Source organism: Macaca mulatta, chromosome 3 (assembly GCF_049350105.2).
Source record: "Macaca mulatta isolate MMU2019108-1 chromosome 3, T2T-MMU8v2.0, whole genome shotgun sequence".
NCBI classification, from domain to species: Eukaryota; Metazoa; Chordata; class Mammalia; order Primates; family Cercopithecidae; genus Macaca; species Macaca mulatta.
Window position 1 is genome coordinate 91,276,051 of NC_133408.1, and position 12,971 is coordinate 91,289,021.

At 40.5% G+C, this 12,971-nt stretch overlaps 1 protein-coding gene across 6 annotated transcripts in view; it reads left to right on the forward strand.

Moving 5' to 3' along the window:
* ELMO1 (engulfment and cell motility 1) overlaps positions 1–12,971 on the forward strand; it is a 575,941-nt gene that overhangs the window by 332,209 nt on the left and 230,761 nt on the right. For all 6 annotated transcript variants that reach the window (XM_015133709.3, XM_077995014.1, NM_001257647.1 and 3 more), the window contains 1 exon segment: positions 754–862. In XM_015133709.3, the coding sequence (XP_014989195.1) occupies positions 754–862 (109 nt within the window).

Consider the following 12,971-nt stretch of genomic DNA (forward strand, 5'->3'; position numbering starts at 1 on the left):
CTGCAACCTCCACTTCCTGGGTTCAGGTGATTCTCCTGCCTCAGCCTGCTCTCTACCTGCGATTAAAGGCACCTGCTACTACACCCAGATGCTTTTGTTATTTTTAGTAGAGACGGAGTTTCGCCATGTTGGTCAGGCTCGTCTCCAACTCCTGACCTCCAATGATCCACCCGCCTTGGCCTCCCACAGGGCTGGGATTACAGGCATGAATCACCATGCCCGGCCCCAGTTTTTCTTAGTATGAAGTCTCAGGAAAGGACTCTGATTGGTCCATCATGTCACATTTTCCAGGCATGATTTATTCAACTGATGCCAGAGGGTGAAGAGCTTGTAAGAATATGGACTTCCTTGGAAAATACCCTATTGAGGTTTGAGATTGAAGTCACAGAAGGAGTTACTATTCCCAAGAAAAGAGGATAGAAATGGGAGGACGAGAGAGTTGTTTGGTCACTGAAATAAAAAAGTCTTTATTGTACTATTCCAAAACGCTCTCCACAGGCTCCTCTGTGTAAATGGGGAACCAACAAGCAAAATATCCTCTTACAGGGTTGAAGAGGGTTGTCAAAGATTTAGTGGGGGAAAATGAGACTTTTAGGTCCTATATACTTGGAGTACTATTTTGTCCTGGCCCCGGGAGTCTTCATTTGGGGATCTGAAGTGGATCTGTGTATTCACCTATTGGAATGAAGTTGATATTCTTAATGTTTTCTGCAATTGAATTGCCTTTCTAATCTGTTCCCTTTCCCATTACAGATTGTGCTTGAGAACAGTAGCCGAGAAGATAAGCATGAATGTCCCTTTGGCCGCAGTAGTATAGAGCTGACTAAGATGCTGTGTGAGATCTTGAAAGTGGGCGAGTTGCGTAAGTATACTTATTTCCCACATGGGTGTGAAGCCTGGCAGAGTCCCAGCTTCCAGGGTTGTGCCCCTACCTGTATGAAGAAATCCCAAGACGCCGACAGCTTCTTATGGTCATCACTGTGCATAGGTTGATTATTATTTGGCTCAGGTTTACAATACATACTTTTGCATGTCTGCTCTGGAAGTAAATGTGATTAAAACCTATGGGAATGGAGAAATTTACAGATATTGTGGCTGAGTTTCAAATATCATGTAAATGAGTACATATTAAAACAGGCTTGCTTCTGTTGAGGAAAAAAAAAACTATGGATTTCTTTTTTAAAATTCCAGTTTATAACCTACCAGTAGATCCTTTTCTTTCTTTCAAAGCAATTTTTCTCTATAAAGAAAAATTGAATACCTTAATGAAATTCTCTTGCTCCCAGTGTTTCTGTTGTTTGGAATACTTTCTCTAAGAAAGAAGAAATTATTAAAGAAAATAGGTAGCTGAAAATGAAAAATGTGGTCAGCAATATTTTTATTGCTCTTTTTCTTATATCACAAAATTTATGAGAGTACATACAGAAAAAGAAAGGATGAGAATTTTCTTGCCTTTCATTCATTGGCATAATTTGGCTTTAACCTATGAAGGTGGATATGATTTAACCTGTCCTCGTTATCATTGTTGACATTGAGTCTTCTTAAAGTGGTTTACTTCCATTCCATCCAACATTTAGAAGCCAACACACATATAAATCTTTCCTCACAGGCTTAATCACATGAGCACCAGAAAAGACTGTTTACAACAGAAAAATGTTGGGGTGTTTGGTATTACTGTGAAAATATAAATATTCAGTTGCTTGCTTGAGAGCTTAAAATAATGGCCTGAAATGATTAATGGGAGGAATCCGATGATTACATTGGACAAAGAGTTATGTTTTATTTACAGTGTAGAACTGACTACAGGTGCTGCTGAAATAAACTAGAAAATTTAATACTTAGTAAGGAAAAATACTAAGAAATTGAGCCTGCTTGGCCAAGTGGGAACCTTTATCATCTTCCAGTGAGGGCTCATGGGAGGAAGCAGCCGATGTTGACATGGACCATGAGCATTTTTGCATTGGAACAGTAGCAATGTAACCTGAGAGATCTCTGCATTCATCTACTCTGGTTTATAGCTCACCCAATGTGAACATTTCTGTTTACGTGGATCCTTGACTTGAGTTATCCTTCTCCCTAATTATACTTAACTCGCTGAGATTTCAGTCTGCAGTATCACTTACTGTTTACTCAGCTTAAGGATGTAAGTCCTAAATCAAACAAATACTGCTGAATTTCTCCATCTGATAACTGTGACTGTTTCATGTTTATCTCAATTTCATGGAAGAAATTGGTGAAGGCTGCTGGCTGGAAAGCATGTTTGGACCATCTAGTTAATTTTCAGGAACTAGAGTGAGTAGTGGTGTTCTACCAGATGGGTATTTCTGTGTCCAGGGTACTGCTCTGCACTGCCCTTCGTTGTCCCCTCCTTTCTGATGACACCCTTTAGCTGTTTATGCTCATCTTGATGGCAGCAGAAGGCACACTGTCTATGTGCCTTCACTCATGTTCTATGACATGCCATGCCCAGCTATCTGCTCTTCTCCTTTGCCCAAGGGACATATGTCTGTCCTGCAAAAAGTAAACAAAGAAGAGTGATCTGGTGTAGGAGGTGGAGACTGCTGGTAATAGAGGGGAACTGAGCTCAACTCTGCTACTTTAGGGCCTTGTGTCCCTGAGTGAATTACTCAGAAACCGCACTGTGCTCCTACACCTCCAGGTTCTCTCCAGAGCAGAATGTCTAGAAATGGATTGGTAGTATTTGGGGTGATGATTTGAGTAGTTGTGTTCATTTTCTGGCTGAAATTGCAGTGATCTCAGTGAGAGAAGCTCTTTGGGAACAGCTTGTATTCAGCCTGGGGGAAATAGCTTGGAAGAGATGGCTGAATTCCAGAGCAGGTGCAGGCAGGGTAAACATGACCCTGACGTGGGCTGGCCTTTGGGTCACTGGGTCCCCATCCAGTGGGCAGAGGGGACCTCAGCTGGCAAGAATCTGGGCAGGTAGTCCTCCTCAGGTGAGTGTTCATTTTGTACTTGGGGATGGGGTGGGGACAGAATAGGGGATAGGGCTTGACCTCTGGCAGGTGCAGAGTGGCACCCTGGCCTTTTGAGTATCTGGTGGTCAATCCAGGAATCAGGACAGAACTCTGTGGGCTGAAATAACAGAGTGGAGATAAAGGCAAACACCTCGCGGGTCCCTGGAAGTGCCACAGATGCTCTTCCTGCACTGAAGACTGTTCCATCTCCCACCTTCTGGTGGAGAGAAGACTCCCGACATTCTGCACGACTCACTCAGGCCTGGTTTCTGCATCGAGACTGGGCTTGGACACCTGAGGCCTGGCATTGTCAAAGCAGTCTCTCTTCACCTAAGATGACAAACACATTTATTAATTTGTTCAATGAAATCTATCCAGTACTTAAAACATGCCACAGACTATGAGGGACACTGCAGGTACAAAGGAACCAGATGTGGTCCTTGTCCCTGAGGGAGTTCAGAAAACTTCCTACACACTTCAGAAAGTGGGAGAATGAGCTGGGACTGATATTTTTTCCTATGAGTTTTGTCATTATGTTTTTTAACACATGCCCATCATCTGTCCTGAAGCATAATTTCCCCAATGTTGTAATAGTTGTAAGTTTAAGTTTTTAGTTTGACTTGTTGCTTGCCATCATCTGCAAAGCCCATTCTGGAAATTTGTCAAGGCTTACAAAAAACACTCATGTTTCTGAAGCCTACATGCCAAAATGAGTTGTTTTCTGCTCATAAAATATTAAAAGAATGTTACATTCTGATTGAATGCTAGACATCAAATGATAAAACACCCTGTGGTAAGAGCAAAATTGCTTTTTAATTGATTGCTTTTTGCCCATTGCCATATTAAATAAGTTACTAATATGCAGAGCTAATCTGAATACACCCTTATGTTGAAAGAAATGCCTATTTTGCTTCTGAGGAAAATTAGATTTACACACAAATCTATCTTCACTTGGCTTATATATGTCTGTTTTTCTCCATTCCTAAGTTCATGGTTCTGAGCACTTCTCAGGTTTGTGTTAATAATTAATCTTGAAGACTATGGTCACTTTTGTTCTATAAAGAAGTGCTAAGACCACAGAAATACTCAATTAAAACTCTAACTGGTGGAGAGAAAGGATGTTTACAAAAGCAGAAAGATCCAATTTTCTAGAAAGCGTTTCTCTTTTGATTTTAATTTTTGTTCTCTTGAGGAAACCCACTTCTGAAATAACAATTATATTTTGGTGTCTAAAGCAAACATATTAATGTTCAATTAATTACTAATACCAAATATTTATGTACCATTTTCTAAGGTTGCTTTAAAAAAAAAACAGCACTATTTCCTGCTTCCTAATTATTGACATTGCAAGAAGCAAATGTTACCTCTAATAGCATGGTCCAAAATAATGTCTATTTACATTCTCAGAGCACTTCGTCAAGGTTATTCATTTGAAGTCTGTAACACTCTCAGGAGTTAATCAAGAGCAATGGCATCTATGTTTATTAGTGAAGGGAAGACCTACTTACTTGCATAATGTCTGAGTTTACTGAGCTCAAACTGGAATTTAGGAAGCCAAAAAAAAAAAAAAGAGAGAGAGAGAGAGAGACAGTGTAGAAAGCGGCAAGAAAGTAGAGTGATTGCCTTTGGGCATCTGAATGACCTATCTTGGTCACTGGCTTTATGCCTAGGGCATGTTTCTTCTCTGTTCTGAGCCTCTGGTTCCTTATTTATGAGATAAAGATAGTACATGCTGTGCACAGTTGGTTGGAGCCTTAAGTGAGATAATGGATGTTGTCCTAGTTAGAAGATGGGTAATTTTGGGGCCGGATGTGGTGGCTCAGACCTGTAATCTCAGCACTTTGGGAGGCCGAGGTGGGTGGATCATGAGGTCAGGAGATCGAGACCGTCCTGGCTAACATGGTGAAACCCGTCTCTACTAAAAATACAAAATTAGCCAGGTGTGGTGGCGAGTGACTGTAGTCCCAGCTACTTGGGAGGCTGAGGCAGGAGAATGGCGTGAACCCAGGAGGCGGAGCTTGCAGTGAGCTGAGATTGCACCACCGCACTCCAGCCTGGGTGACAGAGTGAGACTCCATCTCCAAAAAAAAAAAGAAGAAGAAGAGAGCAAACTGAAAGTTCGGTGAGGCGAGGAGGGTGCTCTGGCATAAGCGACAGCTGGATCTAGGGCCTGGAACAGTGTCCCTTGTTTCTTTATCTTCTATATATTGGTTAAATTTTTCTTTTTAACCTGCTTTTTTCATGAGGCTCTTTTGTGAGCAAGACATATTTTCTCTTAGTTTCAATTTCAGAAATTACAAAGAAGAATACTTAGGGACCTGGACGTGGTCACATATCCCCATAGCCTGGCTTGGATAATTGGCAGCCCCAGTCAGAAGAACAGGATTGAAGATTGCGAGATGATATGGTTTGGCTGTGTCCCCACCCAAATCTCATCTTGAATTGCAGCTCCCGTAATTCCCACATGTTATGGGAGGGACCCAGTGGGAGATAATTGAATCATAGGGATGGTTTCCCCTGTACTGTTCTCATGGTAGTGAATAAGTCTCATGAGATCTGATGGTTTTATAAGGGGAAACCCCTTTTGCTCCATTCTCATTCTCTCTTGCCTGCTGCCATGTAAGACTTGACTTTTGCCTTCCACCATGATTGTGATGCCTCCCCAGCCACGGGGCATTGTGAGTCCATTAAACCTCTTTTTCTTTATAAATTACCCAGTCTTGGGTATGTCTTTAGCAGCAGCGTGAAAACAGACTATTTCAAGAAAGGAGCAAGTCTTCAAAAGAAGAGGTATATTTGTGTGTGCAGGGTCAGTGAGAGTGGAGGGGGCAGGGAGTGGTACCCTTACAGAAGACAGGAGGCACGGCACAGATAAATACACATGTGCTTATTATCAATGTGAAGTCATTAAGAAGATGCCCAGCTTCTAGCTGTGGAAAAAGAAATGGTAGCTATTTTTTGTTGTTGTTATTAAAGCACTTGTCCTGAAAGAAATAATTGTTGGTTGGGCATGGTGGCTCGTGCCTGTAATCCCAGCACTTTCAGAGGCTGGGGTGGGTGGATCACCTGAGGTCAGGAGTTCAAGACCAGCCTGGCCAACACGGTGAAACCCTGTCTCTACTAAAAATACAAAATTAGCCAGGCATGGTGGCACATGCCTGTATTCCCAGCTGCTCAGGAAGCTGAGGCAGGAGAATCATTGGAACCCGGGAGGCGGAGGGTGCAGTGAGCCGAGATTGCCCCATTTTACTCCAGCCTGCGTGAAAAGAATGAAACTCTGCCTCAAAAAAGTAAAAATATAAATAAATGAATAAATTGTTGATGAGTGGCTGGAATACTTGATTTCTGGTACAAATGGGCCAGTTATTCTCTTTTGAATAGGTAGAACCTTACCCAATTATATTCTGATGTCAGATAGAGCTAAGATATTTTATTTTCCTCACTCATTCATTTATTTACTTAATAACTAGGGTTCCTCTATGAGTCAGGATCAGGTTCACTGCGGACATGGATTTAGAACCCATTCTCCATCCTCAGGCAGCTCACGCTAACTGGGGGATCCTTTACATAAATAAATGATTATAAAACATTTTTCCATTTGTAACATTACATTTGAGTCACGTTCACGTCTCTGGGAGGCAATATTTGGTTCCTTCGGTATGTGAAGAACTGGGTAGGGCTGTGGAAAGGAGAATCTTGGAAGATGTGATAGAGAAGAAGCGATACCAGCGTGTGGGGTTAACAAAGACAAAGAGGTATCAGGCAGGCATGACTGTGTGGATGGTGGGAGGCGGCTGTTGAAAATTCTAGGTAGCGAGAATTGGTGAGCTAGAAGATCTGGAGCTTCGAGGAATTCTAGTTCTGTGTAGTTAATGCAGAGGGTTTGAGGGAGGAAGCAAAGGGCAGAGGTGCTAGCAGAAGAAGCAGCTGTCAGATCACAAGTTATTTGCCATGCAGAGAGTTTTGACTTTACCTTACAGGTAGTGGAAACCAATAGAAGGATTTTAATAATGAAAAGAAATGTCCCAGTTATGGACATAACACACTAGAATTAGATTATATTTTCTGGGTGTGACATAACTTGTGAGCATGATGGTGTACAGGCTCACCCCAGCCCTGGTCTAATAATGCAGCAGTTAGGACAATTTCAGCTACAGATAGTAGAAATCCCAACTCAAAATGTCCTGCTAGGAACATGTATTGCATAAGTCCAGAGTTGTATAGATCCTAGAGCTGGTTAGCATACCTGTTTGGCGATGTCATTAGGGACCCAAGTTATTTTCATCTTTCTCTTCTGTGTCTGGTAGCAAGATGATGGCTACCTTCACATATTCAGAGGAACAAGAGGCCATCTCTTCCGGTGGATCTCTTCTAGATGTGTAGAAGTGTTTTTGAAAGACTTTCAGCACACTTTCTCTCATATTTTCTTGGCTGACACTGTGGCCTCTGACTGTGCCTCGCCCAGCCATGGACAGGGAATGAGACTGTCCAGAGGTTGGATTAGTCATTACCCATTACCCATTAGTATAAGATACTTCTCCTGAGAATGTTATGTGACCACAGGATGTTAGATATCTAAAGAAAACTGGAGTTCTGTTAAGATGGGAGAAATAATTACCTGAAACCCTTAGTTCTGTCTCTTTACAGTCTTTTCTGCAGTGTCCTTACTGGTGCAGAAAACTATAACAAATTGAAGCCAGATTATAGCCCTCTGTCATTTTGTCTGTACTGAGAACTGGGGAAATGCACTAGTGTCTTTTGTAATGTAGCAGTATCAAAGGTTGCAGAAAAATGGAAATTGAGGTTTGATTATAATGCCTTTCTTCTTTCATCACTAAGATGCTAGGGCTCCACTACATTACTGTTGTTTTAGCAAATGGGTATTTCCACTTCCTCAGTTACACTTTTGTGTAGGAGCTATTCTCAGGTGTATTTTGAAGGGCAGAATAGACATACATTTGTGATTGAAGCCTTGAAACAGTTTTGCCAAATTCACCTGTTTAACCATTTATAATTAGATTACAATTTAATAACTACTTCTCTGGTTTTTTTTTTTTTAAAAAAAAAAACAAAACAAAACAGAAAGAAACCTACATCACACACTATGAAAACATTCACCATTTCCTTACTTTGTCTTTCCATGGCAATATTTATTATAACACACCAGTGGTGCCGAGCAGAGCACCTTGTATAATTCATCACCCAGACACCTCTGCTTTAGCAAGTAAAAATAACACAGATGAGCAACCTGAAGGACTGTTTGGAGTGCAGCAGCAATTAGAATAGACACTTGACTCTGGGACATTGGTGTTTTCGTACCTTGAGAAGTACCATCCATCACTTTCATTCTTGGGCAAAACATTCTAGCTAAAGAAAACTCAAGAAAATTAGCTTTTAACAATTAAATCTCTTAAGGACCTTTTTTTTTCCTTCCAAATACGAGCTTGTACTCTTGCTCTATGCAAAGTGGAATGCTCTCAGATCTTGATTCTGCCCTGAATTTTCACATTGTACTGTTATATTCTATTTCAACCTTAAGTTGAAAGTAAAACAAAACAATTGTTCTAAAGCCTAACTGTGATGTTAGGAAGTTGCAGATACTTTTGGTCCAAATTAAAATAATCATAGGAGAGAGCATAAAAGTCATTTGAAGGTGATTGTTGTAAATAATTATAAAACTGATAGTGGGATTTATAATAGCATTCTCGAAGGCAGGAGAACCTCATATTAGATTGTTGCATTCAGAATCAGAAACCCTTGTGATAGGGATAGTTGATATGAGGGCTTTTGCCATGATGGTTAATCTTCATCTTGCCCCTTAGTATCCCCATCTGTAACTTGGGGATATCATCGTCATCAATCATCATCAATCATCATTGTCATCATCATCAGTCATCGTCATCATTCTCTTCTGAGAATCAGGTGAGGCAATGTAAATTACAGTGCTTTGTTAACTGCAAAATGCCCTATTTGTGGAAGAAATAAATTATCTTGAATATGCACAAGCTTAGAGATACCAAGATGCATCTTGCAGCAAAGCCAACTGTTTCTGTGCGTGATCTGAAATTCTGTGGTGCTTTGTTTTTGTTTCAGAAGGCAGTACTTGAAGATACTTTTGAAATTGCAGTAAAATGTTCATCCCCATAGGAAATGGTTGCAGAGAGCAACTAAACTTGGCAGTTTAAAAGGAGACTATACCAAGCACATCTCAATTATAAATGGATGAAAACAATATTTATCCTAGGCTTTTTAAGGACTTCCTCCTTTTTACATTATTTCTGAAAAGATACATAGCTGGCCCCAGTCAGCATCCATTCCTGTTGTCTCTTAGAGGTCATGCCTAAGAGGTGAGCTTGGTAGATTTGCCCACGCTGGTAATGAGAGATGCAGATCTGTTGAAAGGCACAGGCTCCCATTGTCTTCTTACGCCTTAGAGAAACACTTCTGGTTCATCTCAAGTGTCAGGTTTGGGTGACCATTCTGATTCCTCACCTCACCCTCACTGAGGGAGGGCATTACAGCATCCTCAGAACTCCTGTAGCACTTTCTCTGTGTCTCTTTGTTATGCTTTCTACTGTTTATTAATACATACTCTTTTCTTTTTCTTTCATTCCTGGCCTCACTTCCCCTAAAAATTGGGGCGGTTTATAGGAAACCTTGAAGATAATAAAAAATAATGATACGTGGTAAAAACCAGGGCAAATAAAAAGTAAAATGGAAAAATGGATGATGAATGTTAGCAAAGTACGTGTTACAAAAGCCTTTGCATTTGCTGGCAGTGGACACTGAATTTGGTTCAAATATTCATTTGTCTCAGGGAAGCAAGAGGGGCTTGAAAATATGAAACAGGTCAGTGCTCCATATCACATGAATAAGCTCAATGTAAAAACCCAGATGCTAATTTCAATTTAAACCCAATAATGTTAAAATAGTATTTCATAATATTTAATACATTCATTAAAGATGATGGACTAGGACACATTCTTATCATTAAAGAAAAATCTGCCAGAAAGTGACAAGCTAGCATCATTCTTAAAATGAAGATACCAAAACAGCTTTCCCATAAAAAACTGAGACTAAACTGGGATGCTATATGATGCTCATATTATTCACCATTACTATTTTTCCTTGATCTGGAAAACTTACAAACACATTAGAGGTAGAGTTCATCGATAGAAACAAATATTTTAAACTATAGGTAGTAAGATTTTCTATCCCTGAAGAAGCAAAGGATAAGCTAATGTGGTTTAGCTAGATAGTGAATAAACAAAACTTAGTAGATGTTCCATATGTCAGCAATAATTAATTACAAAATGGAAAAAAAAAGATTATTTAACAGTAGCAATGAAAATGTAAACTACTCTGGAATAATCCCAATGGAAAACATCTTAGAAACTTAGGTGAAGAAAACTATATAAGACTTTACCAAAATATACAATAGACATTTCAAATAAATAGAGAAGCAAAATGTTTTCTTCCTGGTAAGAAAACAATGTGAAAAAGATGCAAGTTCCTCTACATTAGTGGACAGGCTCATATTGCATTCCACAGTACCACTGGGAATTAGGGTGAAACCTTCACAGAATGACTCTAGACTTCATTTGAAAGAATACGGATATGAGAATTGGTAAGGGAGAATTGATAAAGAATAGCAATAGAAAAATAATGTAAATAAAAATATATTTTTTAAACTTTTTTTTTTTTTGCAAGAAAGTTCAAAGAATTCCTTTTTTTTTTTTTTTTTCTTTTTGAGACAGGGTCTCACTCTGTTGCCCAGGCTAGAGTGCAGTGGTGTGATCTTGGCTCACTGCAACCTCCACCTCCTGGGTTCAAGTGATTCTCTTGCCTCAGCCTCCCGAGTACCTGGGATTACAGGAATGCACCACCACACCGGGCTAATTTTTGAATTTTTGGTAGAGATGGGTTTTCGCCATGCTGGTGAGGCTGGTCTCAAACTCCTGACCTCAAGTGAGCCGCCTGCCTCAGCTTCCCAAAGTGCTGGGATTACAGGCATGAGCCACTGCACCTGGCCCAAATAACTCATTCTTTTTTCACCCAGGTTCATCTATGGTTATGTTAACATTTTGCCACATACGTTTTATCATTCATCCTCTTTCTCTCTCCCTCTTGTCACACACACACACACACAGTCATGAATTGTTACAAAAATGTTTCTTTTAGCCAAAAAAAAAAAAATTGTTTTAAAAAATATAACCTGAAGAAAATTTCAAAATAGAACTATTTTAAATCAGTTCTAACTCCAGCCTCTTGTCTCTGAAAGAGCAAAAGGTGCTGGAGCCCTGCCTGGCAGGAGGCTTGCCCGGGAAGGCTGTGGAGGATGAAGGGACTCCGCTGCCACAGAGTGAGGCTCCATCTGGAAGTGGTGTCCAGAGTCTGGCTGAGCACCTCTGCTTGCCCTTAGAGATCTGAGAGAGACTCACTGCTGCCGAGTTCTCCCCAAAGCAGATCAACGGTGTTGCTGTCAGGGACCTTTCTTGAATGAAACTTATGTCCACCTTCCCTTCTAGTCTTTTCCAATGCTGGTAGATGTCGTTTTCCTAAAATGCCAGTGCTTATATACATGAGGAAGTTTAAATTCAGGATGCAAGCATCTTATAGCAGGAGAAACATCATAAAACAAAATCACAAATGTAACAGGATTCCAATCAATGACGGAGGCAGTTTGCAGGATGACACCATCAAGTCTCATCAGTAAAATGAGTATCACAGTAACTAGTCTCATTCCAAAGGTGTAAAGTGCAAAAACCATCTTTCCCTGGTTCCAGAGATGCCAATCTCTTCTAAATTTCAAGCTTGGACCCATGGGTTATGTTTTTTTCCAGAGTAGTAATCACTGTCATCAGCATTTATACCCTCCAAAGTCCTCATAAGTTGTAAAAGTAGAATATTAACATGGATGGCAGCATGAAATTGGAGGGAAAGTATAAGCAGAATGCTAGAAGTTTCTAATAGATAGTAAAATAAACTAACATCACTAAAAGAAAGTAAAACCACAGAAATCAGGATGTCAAACTGCACTGAAAAGGTAACGAAATGCTAACTGTAAAGTTTTCAAAACCAAAATATACATGAGTGAAACAAACAAATGGAGAAAAAAAAAAAAAAAAAAACACAGAAGCATACCCAGAGCTAAAGTCTTTAACACACTTTTCGCAGACACTGTGGCTTCCCACAGTGTCAGTTTTTCCCTCAGGGAGTCTGCAGTGGTTAGGGGAGCAGCTGAGGACAGAAAGTTCTAGAATGCTTTTATTTCTCATCCTTCACCTGGGGCCTTTGGTTGTAAAGATTTACCTGGTGGTTGGAGTAGATTAGAAGGTCAGTGCTAATCAGGTCTCCCAACCTTGGGCACTTGAACTTCAATCAAAAACCACTTGCTGATTTTGGCTGGGCACAATGGCTCGCGCCTGTAATCCAACCACTTTGGGAGGCTGAGGCGGGCAGATCACATGAGGTCAGGAGTTTGAAACCAGCCTGGCCAACATACTGAAACCCCCGTCTCTACTAAAATACAAAAATTAACCAGGTATGCTTTTGGGAGCTTGTAACCCCAACTACTTGGGAGGCTGAGGCTGGAGAATCGCCTGAACTTGTGAGGCAGAGGTTGGAGTGAGTCAACATCGTGCCACTGCACCCCAGCCGGGGCAACAGAGTGAGATTCCATCTCAAAAACAGAGAAAACATTTGCTTTTTAAAAAAGAGGGTGACCACTGCCTTTTATTGGACGCTTTCTATGTAACAGAGGATTCCCAGAGTCAATAATAAGCTCATGTTACCTCTGTTAACCCCCTCAGCGTCTCCATTTACAAATAAAGAACCTGAGATGAAGGGAGAGGTTAAGTAGACTGAGGTGATGCAGATATTAGATGGAGTGAATTATTGTGAGATTCTCCTGTGCTGTTTGCCCTTAACTATGGTGCAATACTATCACCCACTGCTTTCACTTTTTTTGTAAATATTGTGTCTTCATTACAGACT